Source organism: Oncorhynchus gorbuscha, linkage group LG04 (assembly GCF_021184085.1).
Source record: "Oncorhynchus gorbuscha isolate QuinsamMale2020 ecotype Even-year linkage group LG04, OgorEven_v1.0, whole genome shotgun sequence".
Lineage (NCBI taxonomy): Eukaryota > Metazoa > Chordata > Actinopteri > Salmoniformes > Salmonidae > Oncorhynchus > Oncorhynchus gorbuscha.
In genome coordinates, this window is record NC_060176.1 from 30,649,617 (window position 1) to 30,671,984 (window position 22,368).

The 22,368-nt window shown below is 43.2% G+C and overlaps 1 protein-coding gene across 1 annotated transcript in view; it reads right to left on the reverse strand.

Annotated features, from left to right (window-relative positions):
• Positions 1 to 2,021: 2,021 nt before the first annotated feature.
• The window catches only part of LOC124032968 (protein kinase C-binding protein NELL1-like), a 434,369-nt gene continuing 414,022 nt past the window's right edge, over positions 2,022 to 22,368 (reverse strand). The window contains exons 18-20 of the mRNA XM_046344912.1: positions 6,921 to 7,097; positions 5,047 to 5,271; positions 2,022 to 2,072 (exon numbers count right to left, since the gene is read on the reverse strand). Coding sequence (XP_046200868.1) covers positions 2,022 to 2,072; positions 5,047 to 5,271; positions 6,921 to 7,097 — 453 coding nt within the window. The remainder of the gene's footprint in view (positions 2,073 to 5,046; positions 5,272 to 6,920; positions 7,098 to 22,368) is intronic.

A 22,368-nucleotide genomic window follows, 5' to 3' on the forward strand; every position in this document is an offset into this window, starting at 1 on the left:
CCCTGTCATCTCAGATTTTGAAATTATGCTTTACAGCCAAAGCAAGACAAGCATTTGTGTAAGTTTAACGATAGCCTAGCATAGCATTATGCCTACCTAGCAGCAGGCAGCTTGGTCACGAAAATCAGAAAAGCAATCAAATTAAATCGTTTACCTTTGATGAGCTTCGGATGTTTTCACTCACGAGACTCCCAGTTAGAAAGCAAATGTTCATTTTGTCCCATAAAGATTATTTTTTTATAGCCGAAACACCTCTGTTTGTACTAAATATTCCAAATTAGATCCATAATATCGACAGAAACATGGCAATCATTTTTTATAATCAATCCTCAAGGTGTTTTTCAAATATCTATTCGATAATATATCAACCGGGACAGGTGGCTTCTTAGCAGGAAAGAAAGAAACAATGGCTGCATTTGTCTTTTACGCACAAAACACTCTGAGAGCCTCCAGCTGACCACTGACGTAATGTTGTCGTTCAGGCTCATTTTTCAAAATAAAAGCCTGAAACTATGTATTGTGACACTAGACACATTAGCTAAGTCATAGAAAAGGGAATCTTGTTGATATCTCATTCACTGCTCAATAGGGACGCATAGGAACGCAGAGCTTTCTAAATAAGAGTCCCTTCCTGATTGGATTTTTCTCAGGCTTTCGCCTGCAATATCAGTTCTGTTATACTCACAGACAATATTTTTGCAATTTTGGAAACTTTAGAGTGTTCTCTATCCTAAGCTGTCAAGTATATGCATATTCTAGCATCTTGTCCTGACAAAATAGCCCGTTTACTTTGGGAATGTTATTTTTCCAAAAAAAGCAAACAGTGCCCCCTAGTTTCAAGAGTTCCTGACTTGCCTAGTGAAAGAAGGTTTGATTAAAAAGTTTTAAAAAGTATATACTCAATTTTAGTCAAGGCTCATCCTATATAATTACTACCTGTTCTATTCATATACGGTCTATAATGTCTAAATACACCACTATATACATTTATATTCCAGACTCTGACCTTGATATTTCTTACTTTCTTTCTTTCAATTTTTGGGGGGGATTTGTGTGTATTATTTTGTATTGTTAGGTTTTACTTCACTGTTGGAGCTAGAAACAAAGCATTTCACTGCACCTGTGATAACATCTGCAAAATATGTGTACGCGACCAATAAAATTGGATTTGATTTGAGAAACTGAAACTCTGCGGGAAAATATTGCTTTGGTGCCCCTCGATGCAAAAAAACACAGCAGTTTCTGTTTTCTTCCTACAAATCTTTTGATCCATTTAAGCTACAAAATATTATGATCCCATCAAACGATTCTCAGGAACACGCATGTGTCTTCTGTCTCCTTCTACATGTTTACACAGGACTCATTAGACAAGACCAGGCACTAATATAGACTGGGGGGAAAAGAGCATCATCAACAATGATGCTCTTTTCTACACAGAAGATCAAACAAGATCATTGCCTGATGATCTTTTGTACTTCCCAACACATTTCTGATGCATTTCTGTCACTTCAAACCATACTTCCTTCACATTGAAATACTAAGTACAGTCAGACTAATTTATAATAGACTGTCATAGCCCCAATTAAAAAACACTGTCCCTTGATTATACATTTTTTACATGGTGGGGTTGCGTGCCAAAAAAGTTTTGGAATCTCTGGTGTACACACACACACTCACACACACAAACATACAGGACACACACGTATAAGGGTGCAAGTAGGGGGGAAACGGTTATATGTAGGTTTTTGTCGTCCTGTAGTTGTTAAGCAGACACAAACTCCATCTCTCCGTCTGTCAGCAATACATTGTGACTTTAAGATCCAGTGTGAACGCACAGCTCTAGCCACTTCCCTAACCCAGCCAGAGTGTGTGTGTGTGTGTGCGTACGTATGTGTGTGTTTGTGTGCATGTGTGGTAAAAGGTCCAAAGGTAGGGTCTTCAAACAGTATGACCAGTCTAGGATCGGCGGAATGGAACGATTGGAGAGGAGGAGAGGAGTACGGCATCCGAAAGAGGAGTGCTTAGTTGTTCTGAAGGCAGTCCAGCTCCACCGAGCAACACACACTTCCATTCTGACCACGGCAACGATAAATAAGGGGAACATGAAGAAGAAAAAAAAAAGAGACGGGTAGTTAGTTCCATTCTGTTTGTGCATGTTTGCTTATGTTACCATGTGTAAGTGATGCAAGGTGAGGTTAGGGCTGGGATTCAATAAACGTTAAAAGGTCATTTACACTATAGAACCGACGTGCTGCATTACCATGAATGCGATCTCTGCGAACATCGGGGGGAAATGCCTTGTGTAACCTTTATTTAACTAGGCGAGTCAGTTATTAAGAACAAATAGTTATTTACAATGACGGCCTACCTGGATGACGCTGGGCCGATTTTGCGCCACGGTATGGGACTCCCAATCATGGCCGAATGTGAAACAGCCTGGATTTTGAACCAGGGACTGTAGTGACGCCTCTTGCATTGAGATGCAATGCCTCCGACCACTGTACCATTATTGTCTGTATAGTGTGCTGCCCTATAATGTGCCTTGCATTGAATCCCGGCCTAGGTTAGGGATGCCTGCTTTGTTCCTTCATGTGACACAGCTGTCTCAGCCTCCAGTATTTATGCTGCAGTAGTTTATGTGTCGGGGGGCTAGGGTCAGTTTGTTTATCTGGAGTACTTCTCCTGTCCTATTCAGGTGTCCTGTGTGAATCTAAGTGTGCGTTCTCTAATTCTCTCCTTCTCTCTTTCTTTCTCTCTCTCGGAGGACCTGAGCCCTAGGACCATGCCCCAGGACTACCTGACATGATGACTCCTTGCTGTCCCCAGTCCACCTGGCCATGCTGCTGCTCCAGTTTCAACTGGCCTGGGCCCTAGGACCATGTCCCAGGACTACCTGACATGAGGACTCCTTGCTGTCCCCAGTCCACCTGGCCATGCTCCTGCTCCAGACCTGAGCCCTAGGACCGTGCCCCAGGACTACCTGACATGATGGCTCCTTGCTGTCCCCAGTCCACCTGACTGTGCTGCTGCTCCAGTTTCAACTGTTCTGCCTTATTATTATTTGACCATGCTGGTCATTTATGAACATTTGAACATCTTGGTCATGTTCTGTTATAATCTCTACCCGGCACAGCCAGAAGAGGACTGGCCACCCCACATAGCCCGGTTCCTCTCTAGGTTTCTTCCTAGGTTTTGGCCTTTCTAGGGAGTTTTTCCTAGCCACCGTGCTTTTACACCTGCATTGTTTGCTGTTTGGGGTTTTAGGCTGGGTTTCTGTACAGCACTTTGAGATATCAGCTGATGTACGAAGGGCTATATAAATAAATTTGATTTGATTTGATTTGATTTGTGTGTTTGTATTCCTGTAAATATGCAGGCAAGGGTGGCACATACAGGGTGGTCCTGGCATTGTTTGTGTGTCTAAAGGCTGTGTCTGTATGACACTAGGTATGACACAATATCAGCAGAACCTGTACAATACAATGCATTCAGGAAAATATTCAGACCACTTGACTTTTTCCCACATTATTTTACGTTACAGCCTTATTCTAAAATTGATTAAATCGTTTTTGTCCTCATCAATTTACACACATTACCCCTTAATGACAAAGTGAAAAAAATAAAAACCTTCTTTACATAGGTATTCAGAACCTTTGCTTTGAGACTCGAAATTAAACTCAGGTGCTTCCTGTTTCCATTGATCATCCTTGATATGCTTCTACAACTTGATTTGAATCCACCTATGGTGCATTGAATTGATTGGACATGATTTGGAAAGGCACACACCTCTTGATATAAGATTCCACAGTTGACAATGCATGTCAGAGCAAAAACCAAGCCATGAGGTCAAAGTAATTGAGCTCCGAGACAGGATTGTGTTGAGGCACAGATCTGGGGAAGGGTACCAAAAACAGTCTGCAGCATTGAATGTCCCCAAGAACACAGTTGCCTCCATCTTTTTTAAATCAAAGACGTTTGGAACCACCAAGACTCTGCCTAGAGCTGGCCACCTGGCCAAACTGAGCAATTAGGGGAGAAGGACCTTTGTTCGGGAAGTGACCAAGAACTCGATGGTCACTCTGACAGAGCTCCAGAGTTCCTTCCAGAAGGACAACCATCTTTGCAGCACTCCACCAATCAGGCCTTTATGGTGGAGTGACCAGACGGAAGCTACTCCTCAGTAAAAGGCAGATGACAGCCCGCTTGGAGTTTGCCAAAATGCACCTGAAGGACTCTCCGACCGTGAATGCCAAGTGTCACATCTGGAAGGAACCTGCTGCCATCCCTACGGTGATGCACGGTGGTGGCAGCATCATGCTGTGGAGATGTTTTTCAGCGGTAGGGACTGGGATGCTAGTCAGGATCAAGGGAAAGATGAATGGAGCAAAGTACAAAGAAATTCTTGATGAAAAGCTGCTCCAGAGCGCTCAGGACCTCAGACTGGGGCGAAGGTTCACCTTCCAGCCAACGACCCTAAGCACACAGGCAAGACAATGCAGGAGTGGCTTCGGGACAAGTCTCTGAATGTCCTTGAGTAACATCTCTGGAGAGACCTGAAAATGGCTGTGCAGCGACGTTCCCTATCCAACCTTACAGGTGTGATAAGCTTGTAGCGTCACACCCAAGAAGACTAAAGGCTGAAATAGCTGCCAAAGGTGCTTCAACAAAGTACTTAGTAAAGGGTCTGAATACTTGTGTAAATGTGATATTTCCGTTTTATTTTAAATAAATGTTTTTTTGCTTTGTCACCTGTTTTTGATATGTCACTATGTGGTATTGGATGCAGATTGATGATGAAAAAACAATTTCATCAATTTTAGAAAAAGGCTGTAACGTAACAAAAGGTGAACAAAGTCAATGGGTCTGAATACTTTCCGAATATACTGTACTTTGCATTTGCAGGAGGTGCAGGGAAAGCTTGCCATTCACTGTGTGCGTGTCAGTGTGTGTGTATGTACATATGTCTGTGTGTTTTACGTGCTCCTGTGTGTGTATGCGTTCTGTGTGTGTGTCTGTGTCAGGTAAGATATGAGTTGTTGCTGTTACCTTGCACTTGCAGGTGGTGCAGGGTGACCCTGGCATGGGCCACGTGGCACTACTGAGGCGGGTGATGCCAGCAGGGTCCTGGCAGGTCTGCCTGATGTCGTTGGCGATATTGTCCGCCAAGCAGGGGTCAGTGACGCAGTGCGGGCAACATTCACCCTCCACCAAGGCAGAGTATTTGCACGCCAACACTGGACACGCCAGGGGCCAGCAGTCCACCTTTCCCTCCTACAGAAATATAGAGCGATAAGGCGAGAGGGATTGGTGGAGAATAGAAGCAAAACAAGGGATGAAAATAAGAGTTTGGAAAAGTCCTTATAAGCGCTGGACACTGAGATGACTAAATTGAAAGATAAAGCTAGGAGTAGAGAGACAAGTGTCTAATCAGCTCTCTAATGTGAATCACCTGATGGCTGACATAGTGGGATCAGTACTATGGCTTTGATCACGGACATACACTACCGTTCCAAAGTTAATCGAACCCACAAATGCTGATGCTCCAGATACCCAACTAGTCTAAAGAAGAACAGTTTTATTGCTTCTTTAAATCAGCACAACAGTTTTCAGCTGTACTAACATAATTGCAAAAGTGTTTTCTAATGATCAATTAGCCTTTTAAAATTCTAAACTTGGATTAGCTAACACAATGTACCATTGAAACACAGGAGTGATAGCTGCTGGTAATTGGACTCTGTACGCCTATGTAGATATTCCATTAAAAATCTGCCGTTTCCAGCTGCAATAGTCATTTACACATTAACAATGTCTACACTGTATTTCTGATCAATTTGTTGTTATTTTAATGGACAATTAAAAATATATATATTTCAAAAGCAAGGACATTTGTAAGTGACCCCAAACTTTTGAATGGTAGTGTATACTTAAGCAATAAGGCCCAAGGGAAATTGAAATATGTCCAATATACCATGGCAAAGGGCTGTTCTTATGCACGACACAACACCATATACCACAAATCTAAGAGATGCCTTATTGCTATTATAAACTGGTTACTAAAGTAATTAGAGCATTTAAAATAAATGTTTTGTCAAAGCTGTGGTAACCAGTTTATAATAGCAATTTGTCACCTCAGAGATTTGTGGTATATACCCCTGTCAGCCAATCAGCATTCACGGCTCGAACCACCCAGTTTATAATATCAGTTTAATATCACAGGCTCACACTGTAAATTCTCTATCTCTCTTGGTGTGAATCACTTGAAGGTTTTGCCATAGGCTACAGTAGTGGCACCTGTGTCTAAGGCCTTAAAATGTCTTTCTTCCTTTCTGATGACACCTGAAGGCAGCCTGGGCCAATTAGAGTGATTGTTGGTGCCATGCTGATCCTGGGATTTGTGTTTCCACGGCAGCACAGTTTAGCTAATTGCACAGCTGTCAGAGCCCGCTAATTACCAGCTCCACCAGAGTAAGGTCATGCACATGCACACACAAAGACGTCACACACATTTACAAATGCAGGTGCGCATAGAGACACACTGCCAAGGCCACAACATTTTTTAATTGTATTTCATATCAAGATGGTATCATCTGCTTCTTCACAGCCTGTCTCATTAGCATGCAAGGATCTGCTTTGTTTCCTGATAGCCATAATAATTAGCTAGGTGCTGTTCGTGAAAGACACGCAATCAAGATCAGAGGAGACACACACATGCTCTTCATCCATGTTGCACAAGTGTAAAAAAGTGCGTGTCTGTGAACAAGAATGTGTGTGTGTTTAGTACAATAAAGTACACAAGAAGCGCACGCGCGTGTGTGTGTGTGTGTGTGTGTGTGTGTGTGTGTGTGTGTGTGTGTGTGTGTGTGTGTGTGTGTGTGTGTGTGTGTGTGTGTGTGTGTGTGTGTGTGTGTGTGTGTACATACCAGGCAGCGGCACTGCTGGCAACTGTAGATCCAGGAGTCTCTGCTGCGGTACAGTATGTGTCCACTCTGGTGCAGACATTGGCTGGACTTTCTGGAGTCACACTCAGGACAGCAGAACAGGTCTGTCTCGGGGTCCGCACAATGACACTCTCTCCTCATGCAGAAGGTGCGCCCATCCTGGGGAAAAGGCAAATGCATAGGAATTCAAAGAAATGTCAAGGCCATGGCCAGGGATGGTCCAGCAGTCTAAGCCGCTGACTCCTTTTCACGTACTATGTGCCGCTACGAGAATGGGTTCGAATCAGACCCCCCCATTTTTATTATTTTATTTCACAAGCAAATAACCCTCAATCCCAGCATAGCTGGAACTTTGAGGCCTTTCTTCCAAAATGCCAATTAACTACTAACATCAGGACAGTGACAGTGGTTTTTCCAGTTTTATTACTGCCATTTTAATATTTTGAATGCACATAAAAACACAGACACACATACATGCGCGCACACATACACACGCACAAGTATGCCTCCTACCCTACCTAGCTACCTACAGTCTTATCTAAACAGTTACATTCACTCCTCCTACAGAAGGTGTAGTGTCTTAACACTTAGTACTTATTTATGTAATAAGAAAGACTCTGAATACAAGCAATTGAACTGTAGCTTCACATTTACTCAAACAGGTTAGTACCAGAATAACATAGAACAATACTGCGCATGACCAAGGGCGCTTCATCCTTAAAGGGGACATCCGTAATTAACAGAACATAACATTCCTTCTCTTATACAATCAGAGTTACTTTTACCAAACCAGAACTGAAACATTTCCCAGAACTTGTTGTAGTTATTTTGCATCTTTTAATTTGAACTTGAACAGTTAGTTTTTGTTTGTAAGTCTAGTCTGTCTGGTGGACGGTGCCTTCGTTCTGGGTAGCGCCTCAGATTGTCTGGAGGCTCCTGAACATCCTCAGTGTGTGCTTGTTCCATTATAGCGTCTGCTATAGCAGCACCTTCATCAACACGTTCCCTTCTTTCAGCCTGGGGTCTCTCTACTGCCCCACCGTCCTCTACAGTTCCGTGTGTGTCACTCTCGGGAGCTCTCTGTGCCTGTTCTCTCTCGATTGTTGTGCTGTTTTCCGTGGAATGCATTTGGTTAATGTGACGCCGCCACATTATGTCTGGGCTCACTTGAACCTGGTAAGTTCTGGGTCCCGTTTGTGTGTGTACGGTCCCTCTTGTCCATTTCCCTCCTCTTCTGTAGTCTCGCACCATCACTTCCTGTCCTGTTTGGAGATGGCGCTCCCGGCCACCGGAGAGCATCTTGGCTTGTTTGTTCAGCACTTCATTACGCCTGTTTGGCTTCATGATGTCCAGCTGTGTGCGGAGAGGCCTCCCGAACATCAGTGCGGCTGGGCTTTCATTTGTTGTGGCATGTGGGGTGTTTCGGTAGGAGGCCAGGAACTTGGCCAGTTTTGTTTGCAAAGTCCCTTCGTCTCGTTTTGCTGCACGGAGTCCTTGCTTTAGAGTTTGCACAAAGCGTTCTGCCAACCCATTGGTGGCAGGGTGGTACGGAGCTGAATTTGAGTGTTTGATTCCATTTACTGACATGAATCTTGTAAACTCGTCACTTACAAAAGCTTGCGCGTTGTCACTTACCAGCTGCAGTGGCAAACCGAAGCGTGCAAACGTTGTTCTGAGACACTCTATCGTCTGAGCTGAGGTGGAGGAGTCAGTGCAAAACACCTCTGGCCATTTGGAATGGGCATCAACTATAACCAGAAACATGTGCTTTTCAAAAGGACCAGCGTAGTCCACATGAATTCTCTGCCATGGCTCTGCGGGCCATTCCCATGGGTGGACTGGGACAGGAGCAGGCATGTGAAGGGTTTCCAAACATCCACTACAGTTCTTTGCCATATTTTCTATCTGTTGGTCCAGACCTGGCCACCAGAAGTGGCTCCTTGCGAGCAGCTTCATTTTGACAATTCCAACATGACCTTCATGTAGTTGCTGCAAGACTCGATGTTGGCATTTCTGGGGTATCATGACTCTCATTCCCCACATCAAACATCCCTGGTACGTTGTAATTTCGTTTCTCCGCTGGAAATACGGAGTCAGCTCCTTTCTGCCAGTAGCTGGCCATCCTGACATGGTGTAGGTGTACACTTTTGACAAGGTCACATCTTTCCTTGTCTTATGTTTGATAACTGTGCTTGTGACCGGTAGTGCCTCGAGCTGAGCGGTATGGAACATGTCCACTGCATCCACCCTCCTTTGCCTTTCTCTTGTACATTTACATTTACATTTAAGTCATTTAGCAGACGCTCTTATCCAGAGCGACTTACAAATTGTACATGGCAGTCTGGATAATCCATCTGCATTTGTGTGGAGGGATGACGGCTTAAACTCAATGTCATACATATGACTGGCAAGGAACAGGGCGTATCGCTGTAACCTGGCTGCTGTCATTGCCGGAATGCCTTTCTTTGGACTGAAAATGGAAAGCAACGGCTGGTGATCTGTAACCAGTGTGAAACGCTTGCCATATAGGTATGCGTGGAATTTCTTGACGCCCCACACTAGTGCCCGTGCTTCTTTGTCGATTTGTGAGTAGTTTTTCTCTGCATCATTCAATGTTTGTGACGCAAATGCAACTGGCCTCTCGGACCCATCTTTCAGTGTGTGTTAAAGGACTGCCCCTAATCCATAAGGGGACGCATCACAAGCCAACTTCACTGGCATTTCAGGGTCGTAATGCATCAGGACCTGTTCAGATGTTATGAGCCGTTTTGCCTCCAGAAATGCATTTTCACATTGCTCTGTCCACCGCCATGTCCTATTCTTTTCCAGGAGCTGATTTAGAGGCTGGAGTACTGCTGAAAGGTTTGGGAGGAATCTTCTGTAGTAATTGATCAGTCCCGTGAAAGATCTCACTTCTGTGATATTTTGTGGTCGTGGTGCCTGTACCACTGCCTCGATTTTGTCCTGTGTTTTGTGCAATCCATTACAGTCAATCTCATGTCCACAGAAGACAATCTTGTCTTTGAAGAACTCACACTTCTTTAAGTTTGCCTGTAGACCATACTCTTTCAGTCTTTTCAGGACCTCTTCCAGGTTAGCCAGATGCTCTTTGTTGGTGCGTCCTGTTATGATCAAGTCATCCAGGATACACTGGGTTCCTGGGATTCCTTGCAAAATCTGGTCAATAGTTCGTTGCCAAATGGCTGGGGCTGATGCAATGCCAAACACCAGGCGGTTATACCTGTATAGACCTTTGTGTGTGTTTATTGTCAGGTACTGTTTGGAACTCTCTTCAACCGGTAGCTGCAGGTAAGCCTGTTTCAGATCAATTTTACTGAAGTGTTTCCCACCAGCTTGTGCAGCAAAGATGTCATCCAGGCGTGGTAGGGGGTATTGGTCCACATGCAACATTGGATTCACAGTTACCTTGAAGTCCCCACACATTCTAACAGACCCGTCTTTCTTCACAATAGGAACTATGGGTGTGGCCCATTCGCTTCTGTCCACTTTCGTCAGGATCCCTGTATCCTGCAAGCGATCGATTTCCGCTTCCACCTTTGGTCTCTGGGAGTATGGAACAGATCTGGCTTTGCAGAATTTTGGGGTTGCATCATCTCTTAGTACAAGTTTTGCTGTGAAGCCTTTTACTGTTCCTATCTGATCACTGAAAACTGTGTTGTATTTATTCCGCAATTGTTCCAGTGTTTGGTCTGTGCCTTTCTCTTTGGACTGGAACGTGTGGAGCATTTTCAAGTCACACCAATTCAGCTTTATTTTTGAAAGCCATTCCCTGCCAAATAATGGGGGGCCAGTTCCAGGCACCACATACAGCTGTAACTGCTGTGTTTGCCCCCCATAATGCACTCTGACCTGCAACGCCCCCATTGGGCTTAATCTCTCTCCTGAGTATGTCTTCAGCAACACATTTGTGTTCTTCAGCTTGATAGCCTTAAAGTGCTCATTGTAGACAGTAGTGGAAATAATAGACACTGCAGATCCTGTGTCCAGCTCCATTTTGAGGGGTTTGCCTTCGATATCTGGTGTCACCCATATTATGCTACTGCTGGGAGAAGTCACTGTGTTTAACTCCATTGTACCAATTAATCGTTCATCTGAATCACTGCCACTGTTCCCTGCTAGTGCATTCACAGACCCTTTAATTTTCTCAGTTTTCCTGTTGTGACTGAATTTGGCTTTGCATGCTCTTTGAATGTGCCCCCTTCTACTGCATTTGTAACAAATTTCGTCTTTGAAACGGCAGTCCTCTGCTCTGTGACCATCTCTGTCACACCTGTTGCATTTTTCAGCCACACGGGGGCGTTGTCGACTGCGTGAAAACTTGTGCAGGGAAATTTGTGACAGGTCGGTACTTCTTTTACTTTGCAACTCAAAAGTATCTTTAGTCGCGATTTCCATAGCCACAGCAATTTCAACAGCCTTTGCAAATGTGAGCTCTGATTCTGTGAGCAAACGTTTTTGAATGTGTTCATGTTTCAGTCCACAAACAAATCTATCCTTTAACGTGTCATTTAGGTTCTCTCCCAACTGGCATTGTTCAGACAGTTTCTTCAACACTGCTACATATGTACTAACACCCTCCCCCTCATTCTGATCTCTCTTGTGGAAACGAAAACGTTCCGCGATGAGGAGTGGTTTAGGTGATAGGTGATTTTGCAATATCTCCACAATCTCTGTGAATGTTTTATTTGAGGGCTTCAGAGGGGCAGTCAGATCTCTTAGCAAACTGTATGTTTTTGGGCCAATTAAACTCAACAACGCTGGCACTCTCTTGTTATCAGCAATGTCGTTTGCAATGAAGTACTGTTCCAGTCGTTCAATGTAAGTTGCCCAGTTTTCTTGCGTGTCATCAAACACATCTATTTTCCCGATGCTAGCCATTCTCTTTACCTCCGGCTCCACGGGTCTTTGATCTGCGGCCTCGTTCTTGTCAGCTCTCCCCTCGTCCTCACTGCTTGCTAGCTGTTGTGCTAAAGGGTCAAAATTTTCCTCTCTTCCTACGAACTCCATCTGTATTCGTGATGCACACTGCAGGTAATCATCCTCGTCGCCATTGTAGTGTCTTAACACTTAGTACTTATTTATGTAATAAGAAAGACTCTGAATACAAGCAATTGAACTGTAGCTTCACATTTACTCAAACAGGTTAGTACCAGAATAACATAGAACAATACTGCGCATGACCAAGGGCGCTTCATCCTTAAAGGGGACATCCGTAATTAACAGAACATAACAGAAGGTATAACCATCCTGTCAGAAAGGGACATTGATAAGGCTACAGCCTACCTATAGAAAGGCTACAGTAACGGCAACGTACAGTGTCTAAATTAAAGAGAAAAATGCACTTTATTGAGCAAGGCCATTACTAACAATACTGACTTCAATTTGTCATTGACATTTTGAGAGGAGAGTTTTTACGGGGTTAGGGTTTTGTATTGGATGCCTGGTCAAGGCCATTGGTGTAACTGTTTCCACAGAGATTCCAGGCTCTCGACCAGTGAAAACTTTATGATCCATTTTACTGGCCACACTGAGCCCTTGCTGGCTTGGCAATGAGCACAATAATGGAGATATAAAAACCCTATATAAAAGGGTACATAAAATGAACTCGCATAATGAGTAGCCAATATCTTATTGGCGCGTATTGTCTCGCTACAGTAGCCAGTATCTCTCATGGTGCTAATATCCAAGAGCTTTATTAGCGTTAGCCTTTTAATGTTATGGCTATGGATATGAGAGGCATCACTCATTTTGCTCGGGTGGTTGACTAATGCCATGTAATATCATTCACATTGTCTGCATTGTAGCAATGTTTTGGAATAGCCTTCAAATTAGGAATTTGACAGCAAATGCTGGATTGTTTTATTTACCAAGTAAATGCCAAGTTTGTAATGTTAAAATGCATAGCTTTCAATAACTCAAACAACCTCCAATTCAATACAGAATAATACATTTTGGGGCAACCACCCTAAATACTTATTTTCCACCATAATTTGCAAATAAATTCATAAAAAAATCCTACAATGTGATTATCTGGATTTTTTTCCCTCATTTTGTCTGTCATAGTTAAAGTGTACCTATGATGAAAATTACAGGCCTCTCTCATCTTTTTAAGTGGGAGAACGTGCACAATTGGTGGCTGACTAAATACTTTTTTGCCCCACTGTATGTGTGTCTGATGGCAGTGTATTCCAGACATGGGAAGCTCTCACAGAGAAAGCAGATTTACTAAATGTGCTTTTCCTGAAGGGAATGATACAGTCACCTCTCATGGCAGACCTTGTGGATCTGCTGCCGTATGTTTGGGTTTTCTGTTTAACAAAAATACTGAGTGGAGGGGGAGCCAGGCCATTTAGGATCTTGAATACAAGACGTGTCGGTGTATTGCACAAGATTTTCCCAACTAAGGAGCTCATGCTTTCTGAGGATGTAACAGTGATGATGGCTATTGGGCTTCCTATCAAGCACATTGAGAGCCTATTTGTAGACAGACTGAATACGATTTAATGTTGTACAGCAAGCTTGGGCCCAACTAGTCAAGCAGGGGAGTATCATAGATTTGAAGTACAGTTTTGCTTCCTCTGTAGTCAAACAATTTTGTATAAATCGGAAATTAGCTAGGTTGAACATGGTTGTTTGAATTACCTTTATCACATGCTTTTTAAAAGAGAGGTTGGAATCAAGTATGATGCCAAGGTACTTAAAATCAGATACTTCCCTGACACATAGACATCTGGCTCAGTAGCATCTGTTGCCCTCTTTGTGAAGAACATTGCAAACAGTTTTTTTCACATTAATGCAAACACGAGTCACTGAGCCACTTTGTAACCTGGACCATTAGTGAGTAGTGAGTTGTGAGTTCTTGTGCAGCTTGTTGTTTGCTCTTTGCATGCACATACCTGTATATCACTGTATCATTTGTATACATTTGAACTTCAGACCCATTACAGACAGAAGGCAGATCATTAATGTACAGGCTGAACAGGAGGGGCCCCAGTATTGACCCTTGGGGCACTCCCACATCATAGCTAAGAGTGGGTGACAGCTCATTGCTCACTCTGACACACCAAGTTCTGCCTTCAAGGTATGATTTCATCCATCTCAAGGCATAGGGGGTAAAAGTTGAACTTGGACAATTTTGTGATGAGAATCTCATGGTTAACAGTATACTTTGATATTGTCACGCAGTTTTCCGTTCCTCCTGAAAGCACTAACAGTCAAATGCATTGTCTCCGTTGCCTACACGCACTTTAAACATTTGGATAATAAATAATTTAAAGGCTGACTTTGGTTAATTTGATGCATTCATTAATTAAATAGTTTTAGCTGACATGTTGCGGTTCTGATAAAGGTGCACATGGGCCTATTTATATAATGAATATGAATTCAGAGGGCAGAATTTAAATATTGAAGCATTAGACCTCTCACTAAAAACATCAGACATACAAAAATGATACTTAATCCGTTTTGCAGCACACACATTTATTCAGATTACAACTGCTCACTTTAGGTTATTTGACAACGAAATAATCTCCAAAATAGTATTCTTTTTAAAACAAGGACTTGAAAATGAGATTGTAACACAGCAAACAACGTTTCCAGGCCAAAAATGAGAATGGTAAATGACTGTAATTAATACATTGATTCAATACATTGGAATACAAATTAAGCCATCCATCCACCCATTTTGGGCTATTGCAGAACAATAGACTCTTGCAAAAAAGGAGGGTATAAAGGGGAGAATTGCATTGTTACAGATGAATGTTTTCAGTTGATGCCAGTTGCCAGCTGTAGGTCTTCAATTAATACATTTTTATTTATCCTTTATTTTACTACATACATACTACATTCTACTTACTCTGCTGGCGCCAGTTTATGCCCTCATTTGTAATGCAAACCCAGGCATCAGGGCGACTACCCGTTCCAGGGTTAGGACATGAAAATGAGCCGGAGCTGAGAGGATCACCAAAACTAAAAGGTATTTTGGTTTCAGTGTATATAGCCTATCGATATGTAGGTATACTGTGTATTAAAATCAATAACTGTGTACTAAAAACTTGAATGTGTTTTTGCAGAGCATACAACCATGCCGACAACCATCCATGGAGATCAGTGGACAAAGGGGCGCAACGAGAAAATGCATGGTTCCCAAGAAAGCGGTTAGTTTTTCTAGATTCTTAAAATGTGATGGATTTATATGGAGATTTTTTGATTATGATAATTTATTCCCGCTCAGTAATGGACATCGATCTTAGCTAGCTAATATTTCCTAGCTAGGCTAAATGACAACCGTAATTGCTGGACTATTAAGCGCACCTGAATATAAACGGCATCCACTGAATTATTCAAAAATATGTATTTTGTACATTTTTATTTTATTTTTTATTTCACCTTTATTTAACCAGGTAGGCAAGTTGAGAACAAGTTCTCATTTACAATTGCGACCTGGCCAAGATAAAGCAAAGCAGTTCGACAGATACAACGACACAGAGTTACACATGGAGTAAAACAAACATACAGTCAATAAAACAGTATAAACAAGTCTATATACAATGTGAGCAAATGAGGTGAGAAGGGAGGTAAAGGCAAAAAAGGCCATGGTGGCAAAGTAAATACAATATAGCAAGTAAAACACTGGAATGGTAGTTTTGCAATGGAAGAATGTGCAAAGTAGACATACAAATAATGGGGTGCAAAGTAGCAAAATAAATAAATAAATTAAATACAGTTGGGAAAGAGGTAGTTGTTTGGGCTAAATTATAGGTGGGCTATGTACAGGTGCAGTAATCTGTAAGATGCTCTGACAGTTGGTGCTTAAAGCTAGTGAGGGAGATAAGTGTTTCCAGTTTCAGAGATTTTTGCAGTTCGTTCCAGTCACTGGCAGCAGAGAACTGGAAGGAGAGACGGCCAAAGAAAGAATTGGTTTTGGGGGTGACCAGAGAGATATACCTGCTGGAGTGTGTGCTACAGGTGGGAGATGCTATGGTGACCAGCGAGCTGAGATAAGGGTGGACTTTACCTAGCAGGGTCTTGTAGATGACATGGAGCCAGTGGGTTTGGCGACGAGTATGAAGCGAGGGCCAGCCAACGAGAGCGTACAGGTCGCAATGGTGGGTAGTATATGGGGCTTTGGTGACAAAACGGATTGCACTGTGATATACTGCATCCAATCTGTTGAGTAGGGTATTGGAGGCTATTTTGTAAATGACATCGCCAAAGTTGAGGATTGGTAGGATGGTCAGTTTTACAAGGGTATGTTTGGCAGCATGAGTGAAGGATGCTTTGTTGCGAAATAGGAAGCCAATTCTAGATTTAACTTTGGATTGGAGATGTTTGATATGGGTCTGGAAGGAGAGTTTACAGTCTAACCAGACACCTAAGTATTTGTAGTTGTCCACGTATTCTAAGTCAGAGCCGTCCAGAGTAGTGATGTTGGACAGGCGGGTAGGTGCAGGTAGCGATCGGTTGAAGAGCATGGATTTAGTTTTATTTGTATTTAAGAGCAATTGGAGGCCACGGAAGGAGAGTTGTATGGCATTGAAGCTTGCCTGGAGGGTTGTTAACACAGTGTCCAAAGAAGGGCCGGAAGTATACAGAATGGTGTCGTCTGCGTAGAGGTGGATCAGGGACTCACCAGCAGCAAGAGCGACCTCATTGATGTATACAGAGAAGAGAGTCGGTCCAAGAATTGAACCCTGTGGCACCCCCATAGAGACTGCCAGAGGTCCGGACAGCAGACGCTCCGATTTGACACACTGAACTCTATCAGAGAAGTAGTTAGTGAACCAGGCGAGGCAATCATCATCAGCTCTTTCAGAACATCAGCTGAATGGATTTGGGAGAAGGAGAAATGGGGAAGGCTTGGGCGAGTTGCTGTTGGGGGTGCAGTGCTGTTGACCGGGGTAGGAGTAGCCAGGTGGAAAGCATGGCCAGCCGTAGAAAAATGCTTATTGAAATTCTCAATTATGGTGGATTTATCAGTGGTGACAGTGCAGTGGGCAGCTGGGAGGAGGTGTTCTTATTCTCCATGGACTTTACAGTGTCCCAGAACTTTTTTGAGTTAGTGTTGCAGGAAGCAAATTTCTGCTTGAAAAAGCTAGCCTTGGCTTTTCTAACTGCCTGTGTATAATGGTTTCTAGCTTCCCTGAATAGCTGCATATCACGGGGGGCTGTTCGATGCTAATGCAGAACGCCATAGGATGTTTTTGTGTTGGTTAAGGGCAGTCAGGTCTGGGGAGAACCAAGGGCTATATCTGTTCCTGGTTCTAAATTTCTTGAATGGGGCATGTTTATTTAAGATGGTTAGGAAGGCATTTAAAAAAATATCCAGGCATCCTCTACTGACGGGATGAGATCAATATCCTTCCAGGATACCCCGGCCAGGTCGATTAGAAAGGCCTGCTCGCTGAAGTGTTTCAGGGAGCGTTTTACAGTGATGAGTGGAGGTCGTTTGACCGCTGACCCATTACGGATGCAGGCAATGAGGCAGTGATCGCTGAGATCTTGGTTGAAGACAGCAGAGGTGTATTTAGAGGGGAAGTTGGTTAGGATGATATCTATGAGGGTGCCCGTGTTTAAGGCTTTGGGGGTACCTGGTAGGTTCATTGATAATTTGAGTGAGATTGAGGGCATCAAGTTTAGATTGTAGGATGGCTGGGGTGTTAAGCATGTTCCAGTTTAGGTCGCCTAGCAGCACGAGCTCTGAAGATAGATGGGGGGCAATCAGTTCACATATGGTGTCCAGAGCACAGCTGGGGGCAGAGGGTGGTCTATAGCAGGCGGCAACGATGAGAGACTTGTTTTTAGAGAGGTGGATTTTTAGAAGTAGAAGTTCAAATTGTTTGGGTACAGACCTGGATAGTAGGACAGAACTCTGCAGGCTATCTTTGCAGTAGATTGCAACACCGCCCCTTTGGCAGTTCTATCTTGTCTGAAAATGTTGTAATTTGGAATTAAAATTTCAGAATTTTTGGTGGTCTTCCTAAGCCAGGATTCAGACACAGCTAGAACATCCGGGTTGGCAGAGTGTGCTAAAGCAGTGAATAGAACAAACTTAGGGAGGAGGCTTCTAATGTTAACATGCATGAAACCAAGGCTATTACGGTTACAGAAGTCATCAAAAGAGAGCGCCTGGGGAATAGGAGTGGAGCTAGGCATTGCAGGGCCTGGATTCACCTCTACATCGCCAGAGGAACATAGGAGGAGTAGAATAAGGGTACGGCTAAAAGCAATAAGAATTGGTCGTCTATAACGTCTGGAACAGAGAGTAAAAGGAGGTTTCTGGGGGCGATAAAATAGCATCAAGGTATAATGTACAGACAAATGTATGGTAGGATGTGAATACAGTGGAGGTAGACCTAGGTATTGAGTGATGAAGAGAGAGATATTGTCTCTAGAAACATCATTGAAACTAGGAGATGTCATTGCATGTGTGGGTGGTGGAACTAATAAATTGGATAATGTATAGTGAGCAGGACTAGAGGCTCTACAGTGAAATAAGCCAATAAACACTAACCAGAACAGCAATGGACAAGACATATTGACATTAAGGAGAGGCATCCTTAGTCGAGTGATCAAAAGAGTCCAGAGAGTGGAGTGGTTGGTTTTCGGGGTCAAGGCGATTTAGACAGCTAGCCAGGACATCGGTAGCAAGCTAGCATAGGAAGGGGGTCTGTTGTTAGCCACCTCTTGCGTTCCGTCAGTAGATTAGTGGGGTTCCGTGTGGTAGAGGGAATTAGTCCAAATCACACAACAACAAAAATAAAATAAAAACAATAGATATAGTTATAGAGGCCCAAGAATAAACATAATAATAATAATAAAAATAAATAAATTGTCCGATTGTCTATTCTGAGAGCTGCCGGTAAGACAGCTAACGGTTAGCAGGCCGCAGATGGGCGTTCAGGTAACGTCGAGACGGAGGAGCCAGCCGGATCTCCTTCGGGTAGACAACGTCGGCAGTCCAGTTGTGAAGGCCCGGTGGGGCTCCGCGTAGGCAGTAAAACGGGTCCCGATAGGTGACTGCAGCCCAGGAGTGATTGACGGAGCTCAAGAGTGATTTACGGAGCTGGCTAGCTCCGGAGTAATTGATGTTTGCTCCGGAATCGACGAGAGCAGATAGACACACGGATAACAGCTGGCTAGCTGTGAGATCCGGGAATTAATGTCCAGAGAGCAGTTGAAATCCAAGGACATGGAGAGAAAAATTGGTCCGGTATGTTCCGTTCCGAGCCGCGCTGCGCCGTACAAAACTGGCGATAGATTTTCAAGCTAAAGGATAGCTGATGACCACAAACCGTGGTTAGCTGAATACTAACGATTTGCCAGTAAAGAAGCTAACTAGCTTCTGAACTAGCTTCTGATTAGCTTCTAGCTAGCTCCTGGCTAGCTTCTGGCTAGCTTCTTGGAGTTTCTGGCTAGCTTCTGGCTAGCTTCTTGGAGGATTGCAGATTTGAGGTAAATAATACTTATTTATAAATATAAATTGGTGAGGCGGGTTGCAGGAGAGTGTTTTGAAGATGAGTTGATGGAAAATTTAAAAAAATGTATGTGAAAAAAAGTTGTATATATATATATATACAGGACACGACAAGACGAGGACAAAAGACGTCTGAACTGCTATGCCATCTCGGGCGTTCGCACATAAATAAGCCACACATGTCTATAAGCCGCAGGTGCCTACCGGTACATTGAAACAAATGAACTTTACACAGCCTTTAAACGAAACACGGCTTGTAACAAAAATAAATAGGCTTTTTAACGAAACATGGCTTGTAACAAAAATAAATAGGCTTTAATGAAACACGGCTTGTAACAAAAATAAATAGGCTTTAACGAAACACGGCTTGTAACAAAAATTAAAACAGTAGCCTACCAAGAAAGTCATTGGTCACTATCTTCCTCCTCCTGTGCACTGAAACCACTGAAGTCATCTCCTTCGGTGTCGGAGATGAATAGCCTCAGAATTGTCTCATCCGATGTTGGATCGTTTTCATTGTCGCTCTCGTCACTTTCATCCAGAGGCAAATACCCCGCTGAGCTCATGCTGCCCCTTCAACACGCAGCAGTCCAGCCTTTCGAAACCCGTTGATGATAGTGGATTTTTTGACAATGCTCCACGCTGTCAGGACCGACTGGCAAACTTGACCATAAGATGCTCTTCGCCTGCGGCCCGTTTTAGTGAAGGATTTCTCCCCACTTGTCATCCAAGCCTCCCACTGAACAAGGAGCGCCACCTTAAATGCACGATTTACACTGATGTGGAGTGGCTGCAAATACTTTGGGCCATCTGCTTTTCTTCCCTCTGAAAGCTTTTGTTGTCTTTTTGCACTGAGTCAGTTCCTCACGCTGCTGTTTCCAACGTCTTATCATCGACTCATTAAGGCCAAGCTCCAATGCAGCAGCTCTATTTCATTTTCCAACAGCCAGATCGATCACCTTCAACTTGAAAGCTGCATCATATGCATTTCTCAGTGTCTTTGCCATGATGAGGGTGACAAAATTACTACCGTAAGTAATCATAATGATGGGAAGTTTGAGCGCACTCGATTTATGTCACATTATGTGACGGTGCTCAGTTTTTTGGCGGCATGAATCTTGTGAAAGCGGGAAAAAGCCATAAATTAGCCGTGTCATTGTATAAACCGCGAGGTTCAAAGCGTGGGAATAAAGTAGCGGCTTATAGTCCGGAAATTACGGTAGACTTCATTTTGGCACTCATGTTTGTTCTACATAGCATATTTCTGAAATTTCTAAAACATTGCCTCCTGCTGAACGCATCCAGGTTGTTGGCTATAACTAGCGAATGAGGTGACATGACTGAACAATATGCAGCTAAAACAAATGATTAACGGTCCGGTCCGGAAGTAGCGTAGTTTTAGAATGGCCAGTGACATGTTTTATGAATGCAAAATGCAGCCTACCAAAGCACAATAAAAAATAAAAAACTTACCAACGGTATTACGGGTCATATCTTTTAAACTGTAGCCAAAGGGCTAGAATCAATCCATTTTCTCTGAGGAAAAAAGGAGACGAAGCTACATTCGATACATACAGTGCCTTGCAAAAGTATTCATTCCTCTTGGTGTTTTACCTATTTTGTTGCATTACAACCTGTCATTTAAATATATTTTTTATTTGGATTTCATGTAATGGACATAAACAAAATAGTCCAAATTGGTGAAGTGAAATTTAAAAAATAACTTGTTTCAAAAAATTAGAAACATTTTTAAACTGAAAAGTGGTGCCCTCACCCCTTTTGCTTTGAAGCCCCTAAATAAGATCTGGTGCAACCAGTTACCTTCAGCAGTTACATAATTAGTTAAGTAAAGTCCACCTGTGGGCAATCTAAGTGTCACATGATCTCAGTATTTATACACCTGTTCTGAAAGGCCCCAGAGTCCGCAACACCACTAAGCAAGAGACCCAACCAAGCAGGTGGCACCATGAAGACAAAGAAGCTCTCCAAACAGGTCAGGGACAAAGTTGTGGGGAAGTACAGATCAGGATTGAGTTATAAAAAAATATCAGAAACTTTTAACATCCCACGGAGCACCATTAAATCCATTATTAAAAAATTGAAAGAATATGGCACCACAACAAACCTGCCAAGAGAGGACCGCCAACCGAAGCTCATGGACCAGGCAAGGAAGGCATTAATCAGAGACACAACAAAGAGACCCAAAGATAAGCCTGAAGGAGCTGCAAACCTCCACAGCGGAGATTGTAGTATCTGTCCATAGGACCGCTTTAAGTTGTACCCTTCACAGAGCTGGGCTTCACGGAAGAGTGTCCAGAAGAAAAGCCATCGCTTAAAGAAATAAATAAGCAAAGACGTTTGGTGTTCGCCAAAAGGCAAGTGGGAGACTCTCCAAACACATGTTAGAAAGTATTCTGGTCAGATGAGACTAAAATTGAGCTTTTTGGCCATTAAGGAAAACATTATGTCTGACTCAAATCCAACACCTCTCATCACTTTGAGAAGACCATCCCACAGTGAAGCATGGTGGTGGCCGCTTAATGCTGTGGGGATGTTTTTCACCGACAGGGACTGGGAAACAGGTCAGAATTGAAGGAATGATGGATGGCGCTAAATACAGGGAAATTCTTGAGGGAAACCTGTTTCAGTCTTCCAGAGATTTGAGACTGGTACGAAGGTTCACCTTCCAGCAGGACAATGACCCGAAGCATACTGCTAAAGTAACACTTGAGTGGTTTAAAGGGAAACATTTAAATGTCTTGGAATGGCCTAGTCAAAGCCCAGACCTCAATCCAATTGAGAATCTGTGGTATGACTTAAAGATTGCTGTACACCAGCGGAACCCATCCAACTTGAAGGAGCTGGAGCAGTTTTGTCTTGAAGATTGGGCAAAAAATCCCAGTGGCTAGATGTGCCAGGCTTAGAGACATACCC